The sequence below is a fragment of the Engystomops pustulosus genome, chromosome 10 (genome assembly GCF_040894005.1).
Source record: "Engystomops pustulosus chromosome 10, aEngPut4.maternal, whole genome shotgun sequence".
In the NCBI taxonomy this organism is placed as follows: Eukaryota; Metazoa; Chordata; class Amphibia; order Anura; family Leptodactylidae; genus Engystomops; species Engystomops pustulosus.
In genome coordinates, this window is record NC_092420.1 from 80,331,423 (window position 1) to 80,356,157 (window position 24,735).

Here is a 24,735-nt window from a genome sequence, read left to right on the forward strand (position 1 = left end):
AGGGCAATAACATTATAACATCAATAACATTATCTAAAATCTTATATGCTTAAAGAGGAATAGCTAACAAATGTGACTTGCCACCATAATATATTTACAGTATGTAAATTATCATTGACTTAAATTTAACTTTTAATGGGTATGGTGTAATACTTAATTTCTCCTGTTGTGGAGCTGTAGGGAAACTAAGACATTTCCCATTAGGTTCACATATCTCTGGGGCTCGCACGCTATGATCACCTTTTGGGGATCGCTCTGATAATTATAGGAATTTTCCAGTACAGACCGTTCAGTTGACTTGGTCTTGCCACCAATACTTATTACTTATTTGTAAAGAAATTACAGTGGATCAAATAAATACTCTGGCTCCTTATTAAATACTTCCAAATGATATAATGGGAGCCCAAAATGTTCTAGATGTCTATTCGGAAGTCCCTTGGCCATCAATGATCAAAGTCAGATTCTTCTCCTGGCATTAAACCCTCCGCTTCATCCTTCAATCCATAGTAGAGATCATCAATCTCAGAGTCTTGGTTAGGACCAGGTGTAGATAAGGCCATGTCTTGGTCACCTTTACCGCCATAATAGTCTCCATGGTGAGGATGTTGATAGCTTTCACATTTATCAGGGTGGACTACATCACAAAACAATGTGACTTTGGTTCCTTCAGGGACAGGTTCGTCAATGAGGTCAATTCCTTCCCCAGAAATGGGACTTTGAGAGTTTCCCATATGTGGTCTGCCATTTTGCCAGTCATCAGTGCTATGAAGTGAGGAAGTACTGCTTCTACCATCATCAGACGCTGTAAGGTTGGTGTCTTCTTTTAGAGATGCAAGGGGTGCAATGTAGCTACAGAGATAAAAAAAAAGTAGTGACAATGGATAGTCAAATCCAAAAATTTTAACAAATTTTCCCTAAGTCTAGGATCTTCTCAGCCATGATGTAGGTAGGCTTTAGAAGACTATATGGTCCATGACATTGTTTCCTATCTTGTGGTTGATCTTACATGAAAGCAGTCTCTTCATTGATGAAGGTTCCTACTAATTAAAGTGTGTCTGATTACTGGGGGTCTGACCAATGGAACTCCCAAAGATCATGAGAAGCAGGACCTCCAAGTCCCCATTGGATTGAAGGACTAGTTTCCATTCTAAACCAGTTCTCCATTAACTGTATTGAGATTTCTGGGACTATACTGTATTTTTCAGACTATAAGGCGCACCGGATTATAAGGCGCACCGTCAATATATGCTTTCTAAAACATCTAGGTTCATATATAAGGTGCACTGGATTATAAGGATGAATGACCAGCAGGTTGCAGACCTGAGCACAGTACAAGGCAGCTGTTGTCTGTAAGTACGGTTCATATATAAGGGGCACTGGACTATAAGGCACACAAAAAATCAAAGGATTTTTTGTGCGCCTTATAGTCCGAAAAATACGGTACTATGTCCTGCAGTATCCTGGAGAGCTTGAGACAAATACACTGGGGCTTCCAACTAGTATATACTCACTGATCAGACAACTGTCCGCTATTTTGTAGAGAATTATAGAAGATGATGTGGATACATGTACATAATGGAAAGCCCATTTTAACAGAAGTTATGGAAACCTTCGAGACCCTAAGTGTAAGATTACATGGTGTGACCACATCTCCCAGGATCATATCCACAACGTGTAAACTTACCCTCACTAGAAATGGAAAATGTTTAATTCTATATCTTATTTACATAGTCCTATGCTGCTACATACCAGTTGGCTTCGACCATCATGTGCTCCTCCTTGCAGACTGAATTTCTATGTATTTCTACCTTGGCTTGGACCTTGGCCTGTGAATCCCCCAACATTGACTGAGGTAAAGGAGGAACTGATTGGACTAACTTGTCTTCTCCGAGCTCCTCCACCTTGATCTGAATTTGTTCATAGGATGGTAAGGTGGCTTCATATCGTTCAGCATCTTTACTGCTTGTGTAAGGTGTTGTAGAGCTATTAAGACATTAATACAACAAAATTATCCAATGTAGGGTTAAAGATCATGCGTCTTAAATAATACTAGGGACCTATTGTGAGAAAACTGGTGAAATATACTATCAGGACTGGATGGGAAAGGGATAGTGAGTCCTAGCACTGGTCTCACAAAACTGTCCCTGCCTACTTAAAAATAATGGCCCCCTAACAAGGCTTTGTTCCCTAAAATAGGTCATTTTCAGAGAATTGGGAAAGGAGTACTAGCCAAGGTCAGCATCAGCATTGTACCAAATTCTCTCGAACAGCTCACAAGTTGCAATGACTGGTAGTCTGAATCAGAAATCCACAAAGACTAGACAAAAGTAGTGATAGGTCAGAATATAGATCGAATGCAACAGCACAGGAACACAGCCAGAGAACCAGGAAATTAACTGAAACCTGGGTCAGGAGGAGAATTTATAGGTGAAGGGCAGATCTTAGGGTTTTAACCCATTCCTCCCTCTCAGCCTCATACTGCCAGCACCAGACATGACACATATTTTCGGACTTAAAGGACATCTACCACCAGGATCAGTGTCTGTACACCAAGCACACTGACATACTAGTGTGTGTCCCCTCTAGCAGGATCTTCTCTTCTTTTAGCTTCCTTGTTTTCAATAAATAAAGGCTTTTAAAATTTTGCTAATGAGCCTGAGGGGCTCCAAGCTCCATCCATGGAACCTGGAGCCCCTCAGACTCATTTGCATTATTCTAAAAGCCTTTTTTTGTAAAAAACCAGGGCATATGAAGCTAAAAGAAGAGCAGATGATGCCAGAGGGGGAACCACACCTGTATGTCAGTGAGCTTGGTTTGCAAACCCTGATCCTGGTGGTAGATGTCCTTTAATCCAGCGATTTGCATATGAACATTTGCGGGTAGAAATTGAGTATGAACTTCTATTTTACACAATATTGGTTTACATGTTTACCAGTCATAGGGAGTCCTAAAGAAAAATCAGGTTCTAGCGTACTAAACTTATTGGGGCACATTTGCTACTGGTATATGCATTTTGCCTGTGTAGTTTAGATGGATGGAGGATTGTACTCAGCCTTTGAATGGCAGGAATAGATGCTTATCTCCTGTCATCATATCATGTGTCTATTGTATATACAAGACCTTTCTCCTAATTATCCCTGTTAATAATCTTCCTTGTTTTTTCTCGGGTTTAATATGATGTACCTGCTAGATAAACTCCACATAGTTTCCATTTTGCAAACTGTAATAATGTTTGACCTTGGAGTAAATGACAGGAGGAATAATCTGCAGGGATACAGTATGTACAGTAATAATCACTCATTCTACTGGAGACATACCTCTGCTTGTGAGGGAGATCACTGCTGGCGAAAGCAGGAGACTTGTCTGAGAATGGGACTGTTTCCATATCCACTGGGACAAATGTGATCTGCGTGGATATAAAAAATACTGAATTTGTACCTCTATAAAAAGAAAAGTACCCATGATGTCATAAGTAAGGAATAATACACACAGTGATGTCATAAGTAAGGAATAATATACACAGGAATGACACAGTACAGTGATAATACACACAGTGATGTCACAGTACAGGAATAATACACACAGTGATGTCACAGTACAGGGATAATACACACAGTGATGTCACAGTACAGGGATAATACACACAGTGATGTCACAGTGCTGAGATAATACACACAGTGATGTCACAGTACAGGGATAATACACACAGTGATGTCACAGTACAGGATAATACACACAGTGATGTCACAGTACAGGGATAATACACACAGTGATGTCACAGTACAGTGATAATACACACAGTGATGTCACAGTACAGGGATAATACACACAGTGATGTCACAGTACAGAGATAATACACACAGTGATGTCACAGCACAGGGGTAATACACACAGTGATGTCACAGTACAGGATAATACACACAGTGATGTCACAGTACAGGGATAATACACACAGTGATGTCACAGTACAGTGATAATACACACAGTGATGTCACAGTACAGGGATAATACACACAGTGATGTCACAGTACAGAGATAATACACACAGTGATGTCACAGCACAGGGGTAATACACACAGTGATGTCACAGTACAGGGATAATACACACAGTGATGTCACAGTACAGGGATAATACACACAGTGATGTCACAGTACAGGGATAATACACACAGTGATGTCACAGTACAGGGATAATACACACAGCGATGCCACAGTACAGCGATAATACACAGTTATATCACAGTGTAGGGATAATACATAGTGATGTCACAGTACAGGGATAATACACACAGAGATGTCACAGTACAGGGATAATACACACAGCGATGCCACAGTACAGGGATAATACACACAGTGATGTCACAGTACAGTGATAATACACAGTTATATCACAGTGTAGGGATAATACATAGTGATGTCACAGTACAGTGATAATACACACAGTGATCAGAAAGGGGAGGGAAGGACAGCAATCCAAATCCTGCACATTGGTTCATGTAGTTTGGTGCTCGCAGCCGAAGATCCTGGTACATGAATCTGTAGTTCGGAACATCAGTGGAGAGAGCCACAGCACGCCAAGGTTTCCAAAGTATAAAGGCTTTATTTACATAAAAGGCATAGATTACGCGACGTTTCGATTCGCAATGAATCTTTTTCAAGCATAGGGGAGAATACACAGTTATATCACAGTGTAGGGATAATACATAGTGATGTCACAGTACAGTGATAATACACACAGTGATGTCACAGTACAGGGAGAATACACAGTTATATCACAGTGTAGGGATAATACATAGTGATGTCACATGTACACAGATACAACCAGCCATAAAATGATAAAACAGGAATAATAGGCAAATTGATGTCCCAGTCCATCATTATTAAAAATTGTTACATACAAAGGCGATTGTGGACAGTGATGTCGAAGTTTGGGAATAAAGTGCACAGTGCCGTTACAGGACAAGGATAATTTAAGTAATGCTGTTACAGTGTAAAAATAATTAAATCTTATCAATTTATAAATAAATAGAATGTGCAGGAATATAAGGCAAATGGTAATATCCGGTTGAAAATATATTTTTTGGAGGAATAACAGAGGGACTGCACAGGACATGCTCCTTAAGTATTGTTATATGGAAGATTCAAGCATTTACTAAACCATTTTCTCAACCAACACAAACACCTGACTATACATGAAGATCAATGAAAATAAACGAATAAATGGGGAAATTTAGCTAAATTGTATTCCAATAAGATCTGTAATCTAGTTTTAGATATTGACTGTTGCAAGTGTGAAAAAATATAATATTTTACATTATTAGTTTCCATTTTATACATTGCAGTGGAAAACCCTTTTATAATTTTTTTAAATTAATATACTAATAATATATTTCCTATTGAATTTAAAGGAGTATGCTGTTACAATCTTATCTTATACTCTATACAATCTTACAATATTACCAGTCATCTCTATAACATTTGCATACGCAGTACGTCTAGCATTAAAGGAAATCTACTACCAGGATGAAGGATTGTAAACCAAGCACACTGACATACAGGTGTGTTTCCCATCTGGTAGGGTCTGCTCTACTTTAAGCTTCTTATGCCCTTATCTTTAGAAAAAAGGCTTTAGAAATTATGCAAATTAAGGAACCCCCTCAGACACATTTGCATAATTTTAAAAGCCTTAAAAAAAAATAACAGGGCATAAGAAGCTAAAAGAAGAGCAGATCGTGCCGGAGGGAACACACACCAGTATGTCAGTATGTCAGTGTGCTTGGTTTACTATCCTTCATCCTGGTGGTAGATTTCCTTTAAGAACAGATTGACATAAAGAGACACATAAAAGGATCTCCTACCTTAGGGTAGCACTGACAAATGCTCCAGGTGATCCCTATAAACACCAGCAAAACCCCTATACAGCAGAAGGTGATGTATATCTGGGGTCTATCCACACTCATAATGAACATGCCAATCATAATCAAGAAAAATCCCAGGACAATCAGCCCGTAGCGGAATGTTTTATCCTCTGCCATCGCCTTCTATTAAAATAAGGGGTTATTAGTAAAAGTGAAGGCGTCCAAGTGTGCGAGAGGGAATTAAAGCGACAGGCTCCTGGATGATCTTGCTGTACTTGCTTGTTCTCCTTCCTAGACTTAGTTCATTTTCCCCAATCAGACTTAGACCGGTCCTGACTGAAGTCGATCGAGCCGGTTCTAAAAAAGTATTGGAATGAATGCAAATAAGTCTCCAGAGATTTCCACTCCAGCGATGCTGCCGCCTCTGTTTCACCTTCCCTGGAGGTATAAATACCCAGGAATGTCTACACCTCAACCTGTTGTGTATATAAATGAGTGACTGCCTGACCCTCCACAGAGCCTGGCACTGCCATATAACCAATCACACAGGAATTCTCTCATTTTTTTAGTGTGTATACATGTATACATGGTTATGGCTTGTTATGGGCGTTATACAGCTTTCCACCTATGATAACGATTTATGTTACAGGCTAAGGTGGAATGACTTTATGGTGGTCAAGATGCCTTTAAGTCTCCGCTCCCTTGTGTTGCATTAACACGGAATCTGGGAGCGGAGTCTAAGGGCGCGTTCACACGATGCGTTGCGGTTTTTGAAGCGTTTTTGACGCATTCAAAAGGCTTCAGCCTTGATCACATGTTGAAGTAGCAACATGCAATGGAAACGCAATGGGGGTCATTTACTAAGGGCCCGATTTGCGTTTTCCCAACGTGTTACCCGAATATTTCCGATTTGCGCCGATTTTCCCTGTTATTCCCTGGGTTTTCAGCACACGCGATCGGATTGTGGCGCATCGGCATGCATGTGACGGAAATGGGGGGCGTGGCCAAACGATAACCCGCCGGATTCGGAGAAACTGTTGCATTTAAAATAAAAAAAGTGTCGCACGGAATCAGGCTGTGCTGTCGGCCAGCCGAAACAAACTTGTGGGTAAAGGAAAAATAGGTACTCCGGCACTCAATGTATCTTGATAAAATTGAAAAATTCTTTATTCCATAACGTTTTAAAATACAAGGTCACAAGTTGTACGACTATATCCACCAGATCCACCTGTACATGCTCTTTGATATTTGCAATTCCGTATATAGAGAAATTAAATTCACCGAAACCTTACATTGTACAGTACAGGCGGTCCCCTACTTAAGAACACCTGACTTACATACGACCCCTAGTTACAAACGGACCTCTGGATATTGGTAATTTATTGTACTTTAGTCCTAGGCTACAATAAACAGCTGTAATAGTTATCACAGGTGTCTGTAATGAAGCTTTAGTGTTAATATTGATTCTTATGACAACCCAACATTTTTAAAATCCAATTGTCACAGAGACCAAAAAAGTTCTGGCTGGGATTACAATGATAAAATATACAGTTCCGACTTACATACAAATTCAACTTAAGAACAAACCTACAGACCCCATCTTGTATGTAACCCGGGGACTGCCTGTACTATGATACATAATTCCAGTACAAAACCTAATAAATTCCCCATCATTAGTGCAATAAACCATTTTTTGTGGTTACAAAAATTATTACAATATTTTGACATCCTGCCAAAAATGATGGATATTCCGTAAACATTTTGTAGTTGACTATGACCACAACATTGAGCTAGAGGGGTTTGTGATACGGTCTGCTGAGTAAATGCACCATAAAAATTCTAATGACTCTGGATTTCCATGTAGTGACCTTCAGCCACAATTTATAATTAACCTGGTAATTAGAGAAGACTGGCCGGGCTCAGATTGACTTCTGGTATTGGAAATCGAATAGAAATGCTCCACAGCACTACTTTTACACCACTAAACTTATAACACCCTCAGGTAAGGTATGAAAGAGAAGAGTCACTTTTTACCTGAGATGAGTAAATTTTAGACGCTGGGGGGAACACTTTAGACACTTCTATCTTGAGCTCTATAGCACCCAGAACCATGCTTTTGGTGTCATTTTAAAGGAGAGGACCTCATGTTTCAAAACACAGGATTGTCGGATATACAGGTAGTTTAAGATTTAGGCAGTCGTGTGCTGGTGTATGATAGCCCCACCACCCGCCGTGCCTTCATGCCCGCCCAAGGGGAAAATAATCACATGTGAAAGCTTTAAACTAGCATTTGCGTTTATTTCAGGGCTTCTATTCTTGATAAATCCCCCCATAGTATGGAATGCAAGTTGCAGATATATATCCAATTCCTTACTACGTTTCAAATTACCTGTATCCTCTCACCTTTATGATGTGGGATCCAGCCAGTGCATGGGGGATGCCCGAACCAACAATGGTTGTGTGTTGCAGGCCCTATACAATAATATTACTAGCCCCACAGATATTTTTGGGTAGTGTATTATGACTATAACAAAACTGTAGTTTTTTTTAGAGACTGGTATCCATCTTTACTGAATTGCTCTTGGCTTATTCCATTTTGCTTCAATTGGGCAGGAAAACACATACCTAAAATCCGTCTTTTCCGGCAGCAATACTACAAGTAAGCATAGATTTATGCATATGATTAGGAATTATGAAGTCGCTCATAATATTTTTATTGCATACATCCTACTAAGCTTTATATATTGCACCAACGCCATGACATGACATTGGCGGTGTGTACAGAGCAGTTAACGTGAATGCTTTCCTTTGTTTTCTGACAACTACTTTGTTGTCACCATAAACACTCAACACGATGGCACTTTGTCCTAAGCAGACAGCAGCTCTCCTCTATTGTATATAAATACAGGTGATTAACACGGGTACGACTCGCCTTCAGGTGTCACATCGAGGAGATCGTTGTAAATGGTTCCTATCTTATATCTGGTGCCGCTTGATTACAGAAACCAAAATTCATATCCCAGTTTCCAATGGTGCATAAAAAATTGAAAAAATTCATATGTTGCATCTGGGTTGCAATGTTAAATTTGTAACAAAGCCCCATAACTGGTGATATTTATTTTACTGGTGTATTTTACTTGGCTACATACACAAACACATCAATAGCTTAGCTATAGGGGTTTAAAAGTGCCAAATAGTCCTCATTCACTGGATGTCCTAAGACATCCAGTGGGATGTCTTAGGACTTGGGACGACCCAAGTTGAAGTTTTTTAAAATTAGTCTATAAGCACGAAATCTGATCCATTAGAAGCTATAAGATTGTAGTTGGCGATATAGGACTATGTAGTCAGCACAACTCCATCAGGTGAGCAGATACACTTTATGCAATACTTGATCACTTACTGAGGGTATTACACCATAGAAGCACTCCTCTTTTGTCTCCAACAAAATCTCTAAATGGTCCTCATTATCACACTTTTGTTGTGAGCAGAAGGCTCCTGAATCACTTTACCTCGCCAAAGAGAGAACTGTGCAGCCCTATACTGCAGGGTTCTCTCTATCCCTTCCTGTAGTTATCTCTAGGATTAATGGAATAACGAAACCATTGGAGACTGGGAAAGTTTTTTACTACTTCCCTCACCGAAAATACTTGCAGTAACACTTTAAACCCCCAAGAAACACTATGGTTCCATACATTATTCTCTAAACTTCCATAGAGCATTGGGTATAAGAGGTATATTAACCCCTGTATCATCTATCATTTATCTTTACATTAACTCCTTCACTGCCTTAGATCACTAAGTTTTTCTACATAATTTTTAAGAATCCTACAGTAGCATGTATGTTGAAATTAACCCATCCACTGCCACTATACTGACCTAGACCACCCTTGCCCTCGAACACAAGGAATTCATACAGGAATACACCTTGAAGTTCCTAGAGTGTTCTGGTAATTGGTTCTCCCATGTTACATAGGCAGTGCCAGTGCTCAGGGTCAGTGAACCCCCTGGACCACCGGGGACGATGACACAAGCCGACACCTGGGACCGGAATCTAAATGGCACCCGATCTTCACCAGAGCCCGCCCCAAAAAGGATGGTCTTGCTGTGGCGTGATGCCACCAGGTCGTTCCACAGGTGTGACTAGCCAGCGGTGGCAGCCAAGGTCAAGTTACAGGAACGTTAGGCCGTCTTGTGTTCAGGAGCAGACAGATAGTCAGGGCAAGCGGCAGAGGTGCAGAGTCTGGGACGGAGCAGGAGGTCTAGGCTGGCAGCAGAGATTCAAGTCTGGGATCACAATGGTAGGTCAGAAGGCAGGGAACAAACGCTGAGGGAAGCTTTCTCATAGGCAAAGAGCACTAAAATCCGTCAGGGGTTGCTGGGAGAAGTAGCCAGCGCCAATCAGCTGTGCTCTGGCCCTTTAAATCTGAGAGTGCCGGCGTGTGCGCGCCCTAGGGAGGGGGAGCGCGCGTCCTGGCCAGTTCGTTCGTTCATTGCGGGGTGCAGCCACGGAGAGGGGCATGGGTGTGCCTGCGATCCGAGACATTGATGTAAAATATGTTTTCTCTTTTAAATTTACTTAAACTGTGCAATCCTTGGTCTATCCTCTTATCCCTCTTTAAGAACCTGCCAATTAGTTTTATAAAGTTGAGGAACATCTACTGTGGACAGTAAGACCTGTCCCATACTTGCTGGCCCCTAGGTCTCCATACATAATTTGGCATAGCATTGTCTAATCTGCAGATCTGGGATCATAATTAGTAAATCATGACTCCTACCTTATATCCTGAAACACATGATAGTAAAGCACCGCATTCCAGGTGTCTTCTATAATTTACCTAATTTCCTGGAAACAGTGAAAATATATTTTATTGCTATTATTTTACAACTCATGTCCTAGACCTGTGATATTGTCAGTGGATTCTGGTAATTAGCATTTTGGCAAACAGCTGATTGGTGGGGGGTGTCACTGGTAAAGTCATGGACCACCCCTTTAAAGGGCGGATATTGTGTGAACTGAAAAAGTCAATTAGTGAAATCTGAATTAAAGGGGCTGGGGGGCAGAATATTAGGTAATTTACTAATATACATCTATGTATAGTTTTGCTATGCTTTCTTGATATGTAAGGTCAGTGGAGAGTCAGCCATGAAGCAAGTTGAGCCTCTTGCTTCAGGTAGTACCACCTGCAGTCACCTGCTACAAAGCAGTACTTGACACTTAAAATTAGCAATTCTTCACACCAGATGTCAGCATGTAGTACCCATGTACTAAAAAATTGACATACCTGATATATTGCCATTAGATGGGATGGAGGGTGCACCTATAGCTCGCCTCAGGCAGCAGAAAGTTCACTTAACATATCAAGAAAGCGGAGCAGAACTAGTAATAGATGTATATTGATAAATTACCTAATATCCTGCCCCCCACACTTATACACACATTACAAAAAGCAAGAGGTAAAGTGGACAACCCCTTTTAAAAAATTAAGTTATCTGGTCAGAACATAGAATGGAGCCAGGACTTATTCTTCCAGGGATAGTAACCTCTTAAAGGGGTAGACAAATATTCCACAGGATGTAAAACCGATACCTTTGGGATCCAAAATGTATGTGACCAAAGAGTGCCACCTGCTGGTCACAATTCATATTTAACCTCAAAATGTTGTGTTCAAAATTTTACATTTCACCATATATAATGATTGAGATATAGGGGCGCATTTACTTACCCGTCACCTTGGTGCATTGCACGGCGATAATGCGCTGTGCCACGATTCAGTAAGAACGTGCATCCGATACCCTGCATGTGTCGCTTCCCCGCTCAGGTCCGACGGAGTCCACCATCTTCTTCCCGGTGCATGTAAGTGCATTAGATGCAACAAAATTTGAATATTAAATCCCGTGCTGAGTCCGAATCCGTCGGATTGTCCGACGGCACGCCCCCCAATTTCTGTTGCATAAAAGCCGGCGCAGCTGCGACACTATCCGATCGCGTGCGACATAATCCCCTTCAAAATACCTGCCAAAGAAGCGCAAAACCCAAAAACAGAAATACGATCCGTGGACCCTTAGTAAATAAGCCCCAATATCCTACAGCCATGTGCATGCGGTTTAACTACTCCTTTTTGCATATTTATTGCACAGCGTTATTTAAACAAAATGTAATATGAGGCAAAACAGAAATGCTAGGCTTTACGACAACGTCTTAGCATTCTTTATAATAATTTCACCACTGCATCTATATGGGGGTCTAAATTCTTATTGAATAAGTTGAACTTCTACAGATATAATGATGTAATGAGTGATGTATGTGTTACATTGCGGGTCATTTACTAAGGGCCCGATTCGCGTTTTCCCGACGTGTTACCCGAATATTTCCGATTTGAGCCGATTTTCCCTGTATTGCCCCGGTATTTTGGCGCACGCGATCGGATTGTGGCGCATCGGCGCTGGCATGCACACGACGGAAAACCCGATGGATTTGGAAAAACCGCCGCATTTAAAAAAAAAAAAGGGTCGCGAGACTTGCACTTACCTTCACCAGGAATAGGCCAGTGAACTTCAGTGCATTCCGGCGGGCCTTCAGCGCAGCAGCGCCACCTGGTGGACGTCAGAGGAACTACCTTAGTGATTCCCGGCCGGACCCGAATCCACCGCAGAGAACGCGCCACTGGATCGCGAATGGACCGGGTAAGTAAATCTGCCCCATTATCTTTTTCTTATGGATCAGGGAAGTGTTACACTGGAGTGCTAAGGGCCCACAAGTAAATCTTTGAATGGGGCCCATCTACACCTACATACAAATATTACCCAAAATACATTTGCAAATTTCTCACATTGACCCATAGATTGCTTTTTAGCAATTGCTTTTTAGTCATTGACCTGGATTGTTATGGTACTAGAAGACCTGTCAGTAACCTGCTGACTGGCCTTTGTCCTTTTAATTTAGCCCCTTTTATCTCTGTGATAAATACAACAGTCTTTGTTAAAGGAAACCTACCATTTTATTTGATGCATTCAGAAGCAAACATACCATGAGAAAGCTGTAGCAACACTGATGCAGGATCATATCTTGGTCAATCCCTGAGCTGAGTGGTTTTGCTGAAAAAACAATTACAACATTCAGGGCCTTGGGAAAGCTGGGTCAGGCTGGCAGATATAAGCACATTACACACAGAGATTGTAATTACAAATGGAGGTTAATCAAGCCTGACTAATCAACTTGAGCTGGATCACTCATACACAGCAGCTGGGAGATGGTGCAGCAATTGATTATTCTGCCTTCAGGGACAAGCCAGAGATTACATTATCCTCTCCTGCAGAGAAAAACTCACCTGCTAGGAGAATTGCTGAACCAAGCGCTGAAGGAGCCATAGAAGCAACATAGCTTCATTATCATAATGTTATATCTGTTTTATCAGCAAAACCACTCAGCACAGGGATTAACCAAGATATGATCCTGCATCAGTGTAGCTACAGCATTCTCAAGGTATGTTTGCTTCAAATCATCATGCATCAAATCAAATGGTAGGTTTCCTTTTAAGGACATCTACCACCACACTTACATGTGTGTCCCCTATGGCAGGATCTGCTCTTATTTAAGCTTACTAAGCCCTTAAAAAAAACTCTGACTCATTTACATAATTGTAGAAGCCTTTTTTTTTATAAAATAAGCAGGGTACAAGAAACTAATAGAGGAGCAGATCCTGCCAGCGGAGGCACACATCCACATGTAGGTGTGCTTGGTTTACAACCCTTCATCCTGGTGGTAGATGTCTTTTTAAGGGAACCTATCATCAAGATCCCCTTTTCTGGCTCCCCCATGTCCCCATAGAGAATAGTGTGTACATTGCCAAAGAGTTTTAATAATAAATTTATGCTATGACAATGAAGAAGACCTGTCACTGTATTTGCATTTCCTAAAATTAAATTGTGATGACCCAGACAAGGCTTGAATATGGTAATTGCCTTTTATGACCTAATATCTGTGTTCCTCCGGATCTTTATATTATCATCTCTTGCCATGTGGGCGTCCTATAGACTTGGTCTGACTTCCATCTTTTCCCTAATAATGTCCGGCACGCATACACACTAATCATAATAATAGTGATAATTTGGGAATTATGGAATTGCTGCCTGTCGCTGGGTGTCATTTATTTGCCGAAATATGAATTATGCCACATACAGGCAGTCCCCGGGTTACATACAAGATAGGGTCTGTAGGTTTGTTCATAAGTTGAATTTGTATGTAAGTCGGAAATGTATATTTTATCATTGTAATCCCAGCCAGAACTTTTTTGGTCTCTGTGACAATTGGATTTTAAAAATGTTGGATTGTCATAAGAATCAGGATTAACAATAAATCTTCATTACGGACACCTGTGATATCTGTTACAGCTGATTATTGTAGCCTAGGATAAAGAACAATAAATTACCAATATCCAGAGGTCCGTTTGTAACTAGGGGTTGTCTGTAAGTCGAGTGTTCTTAAGTAGGGGATCACCTGTATTCATTTGATGTGTATAGCAAGAGTTTTTTTGTATATAGCGTGGGATGTCACAGGAAGGGGGCACTAAACAATGTGGGGGCCACAGAGAGGGCTATAATATAGGATAAGAGACAGTGAGGAATTATTATAATGTATTATTAGAATTATTTATAATTTGTGGGCACTCTAGTGGTGATGTTAGGGGCAAAGTAAGGTCCTGCCTCTTGAAATTAATTTTTTTTCCACACCTTATGCCTGACACTGCTGAGAGGACACAGTTGTGCATATTTATTATTATATACTTGGCATTTTTCCTCTCAGGATGTAGGTGCAGCTCTGTCCTGTCAGGGTCATAATAAATTATTGCCTATATGTGCTTTTATTTTATAATACAATTGTATAAGATGTGTATATGTGAGAGGGGGCAGGTGAGGTGATACAGTCTATGTTGCCGCCATGGCTATCCCAGCTGTGTGTGTGTGGTACATAGGAACCCTCAGTCACCGTCACCCTAACAACCTCCTGGTCCCGCCTTCCTTCCGCGGATTGGACGGCTCTTTCCATTGAGTCGCTTTCCACTCTGTTCCGATACTGAACTCAACCTGTGATTGGCCAAACTGTGGAAACGCGCCACCTGAGCTCAGCTTGATGGAGTAACGCGAGAGCCAATCACCCTGGCGAATGGGCGGGGTTACACACGGGAGGGGCGGGTCTGAGTTTGACAGCGGAGCGTGTGGCGGCGCTGGAGCGTGCCGGAGGTAGTCACTGGGCGGCAGGTGCTGGAGGAGACGGCGGCTCTGTGGACTCAGGTATGGCGGATCACTATGTTATTACTGACGTGCGATATTTGAGGAAAGTGTGAATGCTTCCCTAGAATGTAGAGCATTCAGTGCAGGCTGTTGTGTGTGGAACTACAACTCCCATCATGCATTGTTATGACATTCCATTGCCGGGGCATGCTGGGACTTGTAGTTTTAACCCCAACCCCTGGATTTCAAACCCCAGGTTTTGTGTCTTATACATCTGTCTATGGGAGTTGTCACTGCTGTCTTATAGGGTGCTGTTCACACTTTTGTATTGCAGGTTCCTGTTTCTAGGTCACTATGGACGTGATCTTGTACCTGGCCGGCTCGCTTGTCCTCCTGCTGCTGTGGATCAGGGCGAAAGGCTTTGAATACGTCATCGTCCATCATAGATGGGTGTTTGTCTGCCTCTTCTTGCTGCCCCTCTCGGTGGTGTTTGATGTGTATTATTACATCAGGGCCTGGCTGGTGTTCAAGATGTGCAGCGCCCCCAAGCAGCACGACCGCCGCGTCAAGGACATTCAGGAGCAGGTCTGGTGATGGGGGTTGTGTACATATATATATACTCCTGTATGGGTGGGAAACCTCCTTGGGGGTCAGGCAAAGGGTAAAATATAAAAAATAAGGTGTTGGGGTGCGGCGGTCACGTGGCATCGCTACTACAGTCTCTAGATACAGAGACTGGTGGGGATGTGTGGTGCCTGAGCGTAGGTAACGGGCAAGTCTTGTACTAGAGCTGCCCCTGTTATTGGGCCCAAAATTCCTCCAAAGCTTCTTCCATCTTTGTAGTCCTACTAGATCCAGCCAGAAGCAAGGCCTTAAGGGAACCTGTCAGCAGAAATTGACCTGATAAACCACTAGCAGTATGTCATCACGCAGCTGAACATCTTCTAGATCATATCTATTTCATGGCCCAGTGCGGTGGCATTGTCCAGAAAATCAACTTTGAATTGACATGTAATTTGGCTGTATAAAGTCAAGGAGGCGGAGAGTTTAACACTGAAGTCAAGCTCTCCTGGCCTCGTAATGCCCCCTTTACTGTAATTGATAGTCCTTCATCCAGACACATCACCAACCAGATCTCCTTCATTCTAAGGTCAGGAGAGCTGGACTTCAGTGCGGAGCTCTCAGTCTTCATGTCTTTATAGAACTAATTTAGATCTCGCTTCATAGTTGATTTTATGAATGATGCCATCACACTGAGACATGAAAGACACAGGATCTGGAAGGTGTTAAGCTGCTCCACAACATACTGGTAATGGTAAATTAGGTCAATTTCTGATGACAGGTTCCCTGGATACCCACCTCCTGTATGCAGGAATAAAACAAAACTACTAAAACAAATATTAAATAACATCACAAAAATATCCCTCTTCTTCTCTTTCAAAATACTTTGTAAGAGAAAATGACATAAAATGATACAATGCGCTTCATAAAAAGCTTGCACCACTGTTAAGGGAAATCCATCATGATCAATCAGAGACCTCCCTCTGTGCTGTAGCTTCACAGGCTGTTACATTGTCTCCCATTTCCCTGCTCTATCTGTTTGATGTAACGTCACACAGTGGGAGGGGGAAGTGCTCCTGCACAGTGTAACAGCCTTTGAAGTTAGAGCAAAGAGGGGTTCTAGTAACGCCCTCCTCCATTAACATAATTTTAAGAGTTGATTTTAGAAGGGAAGAGGCCATAGATAACAAATATAGGAAGATTACCACAGTCCCGGTGCCTGGATCTATGAGTTAATTCCCCTGGTTTATCATGAGGGATTTTGATGGAAGGTTTTATTTAAAGGGGTTTTCCTATCTAGACTATTTATTACATATCCACAGGATATGTCTTGAAATACATGATAGAAGTGGGTGCTACTTTTGGGACCTGCAATGATTTTGGTAACACTGACCACTTCTGGGCTGAATGGGGAATGTGCCTGTATTCTATATCTATCCTGATAGGAGCGACAACCATAGAGGTGAATGGAGAGAGGCCGCGCAGTGGGAGGGGTCAGAGGATGTAGCGAATAAGAGGGCAGCTGATACATCACATGGTTCTTATCCGCTTTGTATTGTATCTAATGTTGTACACTCTGTTGTGACCTGTACTGCTGTATAAGTAATGTAGCGATTATATACATTATGTACTAATGTTATATACTGTATCCTTATATATTATTACATTGTTATACCAGGTGCGGCGCTGGAAAGCTGATGGAGGTACAAGCTTCATGTGTACCGGGAGGCCCGGCTGGCTGACCGTATCCCTGCGGGTCGGGAAATACAAGAACACACATAAGAACATAATGATCAATCTCATGGACATCCTAGAAGTTGATACCAAAAAACAGGTATTTTTTTTGTTTACAGAAGATTTTCTTTCTCACTGTAGTTTAAAGGGCATCTACCACCAGGATGAAGTACTGTATGCAAATGAGCCTGAGGGGCTCCAGGTTAAAGCTCGGCAGCTCTCTGCTGTCCCTGCTGTGACCAGCGCTTGAGCTCGGCTATTCCACAGAGTGACAGTTCTCATAGTAAAAAAGCCCTGTCGCCTCCGGTGATTAAACCTTGTTTTCTCCGGACGGAGACAGTGCCCCCCTCGTCTTTTGATTTGATTTAGTCTGGAACAACTTACCACCGTATTTTTTGTATGCACCAATGTTTTTAAGTGGATGTTTTTAATAATAAAAGAAGTATCCAGCTGCACCAGAAGAAGTTGGCTGCGCACCTCAATATGTCCACTCAAAAAATGGCGGCAAACCAATGTAAAAATAAAAAAAAGGGGTTACTTTATTCCCAGAGTGCTACTTTTCAGTCTCTCAGTCTGGTCAAGTGTTTTTAAAAATAATTAAAAATATATTTAAGATTATTTTTTTTTACCTGGTTTCTTTAGATTGTACGTGTGGAACCTTTGGTGAATATGGGTCAGGTGACGGCTCTTCTTAATTCTATGGGCTGGACTCTTCCAGTGCTACCGGAGCTTGATGATCTGACAGTCGGTAAGAGGAAATGTATAGAGTTGGGGACACTTTTTCTGGAGCTATGATAAAAAAAAGGAAATCTACCATTAAAATCAAGCCTGAGAGATCCAGGCACAGTGACTGTGGTATCTTCTTATATTTATTATCCATGACCTCCTGCCTTCTACAATCAACTTAAACAAACTATGCTAGTGAGCCACAATGGCTCTGGGGGGTGTAGCTGAGAAGCACTGTGCTGTAGCTTCACAGGCTGTTACACTGTGCAGGAGCACGACTCTCTCTTCTCACTCCTGCCCTCCCCTTCAACTCTATTTGCCGTAATATCACGGCAGCACAGAGTTTCTGCACATACTGGGAGGAGGGGAGTGCTTCTGCACAGTGTAATAGCCTGTAAAGCTGCAGCTTGGTGGGGCTCTTGTTTCTTCTGGTTTATAAGTATAGTTGTAAAAACTGACTTTAGAAGGAAGGAGGCCATGGATAACAAATATAAGAAGATTACCACAGTCCCCAGTGTCTCTGGTTTATCATGCTTGATTTTGGTGGTAGGTTTCCTTTAAAGGGGTTGGCCATATATAAGAAAGTTTATATTGTACCTTTACCCTGATGAGCTTTTTGCTTCTGCTGCTTATATAACACTACACTTGTACGGCCAAATGCAGCTTTCCCTGGTTCTAATAGATGATAGTATGAGGTCTCTGGACCCGGTTTGGTTCCTATTGAAATGTGTTGGGAAGGAAGGATTGTACATAGAGGGGTGACCCTGTAAACTCAAAAGCCTCTCTGTATTTGGCTGTAGGTGGTCTGATCATGGGAACAGGAATCGAATCGTCATCTCATAACTTTGGACTCTTCCAACACATTTGTGTGGCCTATGAACTTGTCCTCGCTGACGGGAGCCTTGTGCGGTGTTCACCGGTGAGAGAAGAATTTCGTGTCTTTACCTTTTCATGTATTTGTCAGAATATAAGACGCACCCCAGATTTATTCATCCAAAAAAGGGAAAAAAATATATAAATACATGAATTCTGGTCAGTGTTTTTCACATTGTACATTGTAACGTAGGAATCATTTTTTTCTTAGACCGAGAACCCTGACCTCTTCTATGCCGTCCCCTGGTCCTGTGGTACCTTGGGCTTCTTGGTGGCTGCAGAGATAAAGATTGTCCCAGCTAAGAAGTATGTGAAGCTGCAGTACACCCCTGTGCGAGGCCTGGAGAAGATCTGCGAGAGGTTTTCAAGAGAGTCCAAGAAAAAAGAGAACTATTTTGTGGAAGGTTTGGTCTACTCTTCTGATGAGGCTGTGATCATGACTGGAGTGCTGACAGACGAGGCGCAGCCCGGACAAGTAGGTGGCGCTCTCCGTAATTTCCTCATGTGATTCCTCTGTCATTTAGACGTCTTTGTACACACACACAAGAACACATTCAGCACCACTTTACACACACATACATGGGAAAACACTTGGCACGGATATGCACAAACACACGGGAACACACGCGGCACCGCTATGCACACACACACACGAGAACACACTTGGCACAGCTATGAAAACATTCGGCACTGCTATGCACACTCATGGGAACCCACTCGTCACAGCTATGCACAAAGATACACAGGAGAACACGCTCGGTATGGCTATGCACACACATAGGAACCCACAGAATAGCTATGCGTGCACACACACAGGAACACACTAGACAAAGCTATGCGCACACACACACAGGAACACACTCTACACGTCTATGCAAACACACACACAGGAACACACTCTACACGTCTATGCAAACACACACACAGGAAAACACTTGATACGGCTATGCGCACACACACACACAGGAACACACTCGTCACGTCTATGCGCGCACACACACACAGGAACACACTCGTCACGTCTATGCGCTCACACGCGCACACACACACACAGGAACACACTCGTCACGGCTATGCGCACACACACACACAGGAACACACTCGTCACGGCTATGCGCACACACACACACACACACACACACAGGAACACACTCGTCACGGCTATGCGCACACACACACACAGGAACACACTCGTCACGGCTATGCGCACACACACACACAGGAACACACTCGTCACGGCTATGCGCACACACACACACACACAGGAACACACTCGTCACGGCTATGCGCACACACACACACACACAGGAACACACTCGTCACGGCTATGCGCGCACACACACAGACACAGGAACACACTCTGCACCACTATACACCCAGGAACATCCTCTGGATGGCTTTACGCACACACCCAGGAACACACTCGTCACTGCTATGAACACACACACAACCAGGAACACACTCGGCACTGCTACGCACACACATATGGGGTTCTTAAATGATCTGATTCCTTTGTCGTTTTTATGTATTTTTAATTATACAATTATATTTTCATGCATTCTAGATAAATAGAATTGGGAATTATTGGAAGCCTTGGTTTTTCCGTCATGTGGAATCATATTTAAAGAATAACCAAAGTGGTACAGAATACATCCCCTTACGCCATTACTACCACAGACATACCAGGAGCATCTTCTGGGAGCTACAGGTAGGTAGTAGAATTGCTTGTATTGTTTACTCTGTATATACAATAAGTCATAGGACGGCCCGTTCACCACAAGAGAGATCAGTCCGAGAAACTGGCCGCATTCGCTTATTTGGGATTTCCTGGAACAAACCTCGAATCACTGAAGTAAACTCAACTTTGTAAACCGTTACTAATATTAATAATGTTCTTCTCTCCCTTCTAGGACATCATTCCATTTGGCAACCACCCAGTGTTCCGTTACCTGTTTGGTTGGATGGTGCCCCCGAAAATCTCCCTGTTGAAGCTCACCCAAGGAGAGACCATCCGAAAGTTGTATGAGCAGCACCACGTGGTGCAGGACATGCTCGTTCCAATGAAGTGTCTGCAGAAAGCCATCAATGTCTTCCACAAGGAGATTAATGTACGTGCGCTTACATTAGAAATATCACTTCTGTACCAAATGATTTGTCCCCTTTAAAGACATTTTCCACCATTGACGGAGTTTTGTGTCTTTAAATATTGATGAACTATTTATGGGATTGCTAGGAGTCCAAAACTTGATCTTATGATTCCAGTCCTCCAAGAATGGATTCTAGAGTACAGCTCCGTTCCTTGTGTAGTGGCCAGTCCAGGGACTGCAGCTCAGATCTCATTCACAGATTTATAATTGCCGATTGTTAATGGTAGCTCTGAGGTTGGATCTGGAGTCATAATTCCTTTGTATATTTGCTGTCCACAGGTCTACCCCCTCTGGCTGTGTCCTTTCATTCTGCCCAGTAATCCTGGCATGGTACACCCCAAGGGCAATGAAGCAGAGCTCTATGTGGATATTGGGGCATATGGAGAACCAAGGACCAAACACTTTGATGCCAAAGCTTCAATGCGCCAGTTAGAAAAATTTGTCCGAGATGTTCACGGGTAAGTAATACCATTATAATAGAGTAGTATATAGATGTGACCGCTCCATTCAGGTTATCACAATGGGCAAAGTATCACAGATTGTAGATAACGGGGTAAAGTTCATAAAGTTCACAGGTCAATGTTATGTACCAAGAGGCCGCGGAAGTATGAAAGCTTCTCTGCTGCCTGCAATCTAAAAAATCTATTGGTTCCTAAAGGAAAACTGGAACATCCATTGTTTGTATCCTTAACCCGTTCACGACCCGTGACGTAATAGCATGTCACGGGTCGGCCGCGGGTGCATGGAGAGGGCTCACGCGCTGAGCCCTCTCCATAGCCAGTAAGTCTTAGCTGCATATTAAAAAAAAAATTATAAGAAAAAACCCTAAAAACTCAAATCACCCCCCTTTTCCTAGAACTGATATAAATATAAATAAACAGTAAAGATCATAAACACATTAGGTATCGCCGCGTCCGAAAATGCCCGATCTATCAAAATATGATAACGGTTTTTCACTGCGTTTAATCCCGTAACGGAAAATCGCGCCCAAAGTTGAAAATGGCACTTTTTTTGTCATTTAAAAAAAAAAATTCTATAAAAAGTGATCACAAGGTCGAACAGTCCTAAAATTGATAACATTGTAAACGTCATCAAAATCCGCAAAAAACGACACCCCCCCACAGTTCCGTACACCAAAGAATAAAAAAGTTAGCGCCAGAAGATGGCAAAATTCCCCTAAAAAATTTTGTACAGGAGGTTTTAATTTTTTTAAATGTATGAAAACATTATAAAACCTATACAAATTTGTTATCCCCGTAATCGCACTGACCCAAAGAATAAAGTAGACATGTCATTTGGGACGCTCAGTGAAATCCGTAAGATCCAAGCCCACAAGAAAACGGCACAAATGCGTTTTTTTTCCAATTTCACAGCATTTGGAATTTTTTTCCCCCTTCTCAGTACACGGCATGGAATAATAAATACCATCTCTATGAAGTGTAATTTGTTACGCAGAAGACAAGTTGTCACACAGCTCTGGACATGGAAAAATAAAAAAGTTATGGATTTTTGATCATGGGGAGTGAAAAATTAAAATGAAAAAACAAAAAAGGGCAACGTCCTGAAAGGGTTAAAGGGAACCTGTCAGAGGCTGATGCAGTTTTGCATTCATTGTATAGTAGTAAAAACTGGTCCTTCTTATTTGCACCACAATGATCGCCCAACCCTGGGTTTCATCCTACTAGTTTTCCCATCCAACATTCAAATAATCTGTCTCCCAAAATTTTGAATTGGCAAAAAGACTGCTGAGGGAATTTACACTTGTAATAAAGTTTAAAGGGAATCTGCCAGCAGCATCATAAACTGCAGGCAGTGATAGGTCTCGACTCTGCAGAGCTGTGTACCCAAACCTCGGTGTGCAAGAAGCAGTAGCAGGACTGTGAAACGTAAACTTTTAAAGGAAACCTACCAGTTAGAATGGCAGGGGTAAGCTGTAAGTACCGAGCACCAGATCAGGGTGAGCTGGTGCCGGTACTTTCGTTAGTGTTATAAACCGCGGTATCGCGGTTTTAACACTTTTTAAACTTTAGAGCAGAAGAGGCTTCGGCGCTGCGTGCGACCGTGTGCGTGCAACATCTCCGCTATTTCCTATGTAGGCGCGCGCACGATCGTGCCGAAGCCTGTTCTGGTCTAGAGTTTAAAAAGTGTTAAAACCGCGATACAGCGGTTTATAACAATAACGAAAGTAAGTACCGGCACCAGCTCACCCTGAGCTGGTGCTCGGTACTTACAGCTTACCCCGGCCATTCTAACTGGTAGGTTTCCTTTAATCTAGGTTTTCAGCCTCTGCAAGGGGTCATGGGTGGGTCTTTCAGCCTGAAGAGCTTTCTTCTCTTTTCCATAAACTGTTCCAAAGCCCCCTCCCCTCTGCTCTGAGTGATATCTGTAGTATCCAACCAAAACCCTGACACAGATACTAGTCTTAGCAGAGGGAGGGGCTGTGGAGCAGCACAGAGAGCAGAAAGCTCTTCAGGCTGAATGATCTGCCCAGAGCCCTTGCAGGAGCTGCAGAGCTGGATCAGAACTTCACTTTTCCTGTCACTACTAACAACACATACAAAGGTATTATTACTCTAGGCTGCATCTCACACTACATATTTTTGGTTTTAGTCTTTTTTGGGGGGGGGGGTTTAGTCTTTTTTTTTTTTTTTGGTTTAAGTCTGATCAAAACTTGATGACCTTCTACAGTGCTCAGTGCTTCTGAGTGCTCAGCTGTATTATCACAGCCAATGGAAAAACAAACTAAAACTAACCAAGAAAACAAGCCCTCACATAGCGACTTTGAAAAAAAAAAAAATGTTTATGCAAAAATTTGTATTAATTTTTTTTACCCAACAGGTTTTAATTTTGCAAAGAATAGAATATAAATATAAAATCTTCTCCCGTTTCTATGTCCAGATTCCAGATGCTTTATGCAGACTGTTACATGTCCCGGGACGAGTTCTGGGAAATGTTTGATGGATCTTTGTATCAGAAGTTGCGGCAGAAGCTCGGATGTAAGAACGCTTTCCCGGAGGTGTATGACAAAATCTGCAAAGCAGCACGACACTGAGAGCGCAAGTCACGAGATTTAACCAATCAAAAGACTAGAAGCCCCAACACTGAGATGAAGGACCTGACAACTGCGCCTCACATGTCGCGGGAGACTAGAGGCGCCATCACTACAGTCTGCGGTATCCGCTTCCATACGTCACCAGGATGTCACCAATGTGCGTTTCATTCCCTGTGTTAACCCATGAAGTGCTGGTCCCCTGCCAGAGATCATTTAAATGAGAACTTGTCTATCAGCGATTTTAATTTTCTCTGATAATACGGAAATTTACAATAGTCCTGAAAAAAATCCTTGCGGTGCGTCCATGATAGCGCAAGACAACTGCGAGGAAAGTTTTGTGGTCAAATACGGATCTTGGTCATGAGGACTAAATGTATCGGAAAATATGAAGAATTGGGGGTTTTTTTGCTGAGGAAAAAAAAAAAAAAGCCAAAAATGGCAAAGTTTGTATATCTGGATGAAGTGCCACCAGCAGATGCTGTCATTAAATGACTTTTTGTGTGTATAATTCTTTATCTAACCAAAGACAAAGAAATGATTTGTGATATGA

At 42.2% G+C, this 24,735-nt stretch overlaps 2 protein-coding genes across 3 annotated transcripts; one reads left to right on the forward strand and one right to left on the reverse strand.

Moving 5' to 3' along the window:
- Nucleotides 1-55: 55 nt before the first annotated feature.
- On the reverse strand, nucleotides 56-15,054 carry BSND (barttin CLCNK type accessory subunit beta). 2 transcript variants are annotated; one of them, XM_072127214.1, is made up of 4 exons: nucleotides 5,859-6,328; nucleotides 3,318-3,406; nucleotides 1,750-1,983; nucleotides 56-849 (listed from the first exon to the last, which is right to left on the reverse strand). In XM_072127214.1, exons 1-4 carry the CDS (start codon nucleotides 6,033-6,035, stop codon nucleotides 444-446), a joined length of 906 nt encoding a protein of 301 aa, XP_071983315.1. In that variant the 5' UTR covers nucleotides 6,036-6,328; the 3' UTR covers nucleotides 56-443. The 2 variants fall into 2 exon arrangements, with proteins under 2 accessions (XP_071983315.1, XP_071983316.1); XM_072127215.1 differs by lacking the exon at nucleotides 5,859-6,328 and adding an exon at nucleotides 14,863-15,054 and having other exon boundaries at nucleotides 57-849.
- On the forward strand, nucleotides 15,034-24,735 carry DHCR24 (24-dehydrocholesterol reductase). Its single transcript, XM_072127213.1, has 10 exons — nucleotides 15,034-15,152; nucleotides 15,427-15,677; nucleotides 17,332-17,487; nucleotides 18,030-18,135; nucleotides 18,914-19,032; nucleotides 19,198-19,461; nucleotides 20,551-20,694; nucleotides 20,897-21,094; nucleotides 21,413-21,591; nucleotides 24,032-24,735. The coding sequence occupies exons 2-10, from the start codon at nucleotides 15,447-15,449 to the stop codon at nucleotides 24,183-24,185; spliced, it is 1,551 nt and encodes a 516-aa protein (XP_071983314.1). The 5' UTR covers nucleotides 15,034-15,152; nucleotides 15,427-15,446; the 3' UTR covers nucleotides 24,186-24,735.

What these genes read in the sequence shown, in the direction of transcription:
- DHCR24 (XM_072127213.1), top strand. Translation starts at nt 15,447, where the DNA reads ATGGACGTGATCTTGTACCTGGCCGGCTCGCTTGTCCTCCTGCTGCTG. An exon ending in AAGTTGATACCAAAAAACAG is followed by an intron (nt 17,488 to 18,029) that starts GTATTTTTTTTG and finishes TGGTTTCTTTAG; the next exon opens with ATTGTACGTGTGGAACCTTT. An exon ending in GCCTTGTGCGGTGTTCACCG is followed by an intron (nt 19,033 to 19,197) that starts GTGAGAGAAGAA and finishes TTTTTTTCTTAG; the next exon opens with ACCGAGAACCCTGACCTCTT.
- BSND (XM_072127214.1), bottom strand. Translation starts at nt 6,035, where the DNA reads ATGGCAGAGGATAAAACATTCCGCTACGGGCTGATTGTCCTGGGATTT. An exon ending in GATCTCCCTCACAAGCAGAG is followed by an intron (nt 1,984 to 3,317) that starts GTATGTCTCCAG and finishes ATGTCTTAATAG; the next exon opens with CTCTACAACACCTTACACAA. An exon ending in ATGATGGTCGAAGCCAACTG is followed by an intron (nt 850 to 1,749) that starts GTATGTAGCAGC and finishes TTATCTCTGTAG; the next exon opens with CTACATTGCACCCCTTGCAT.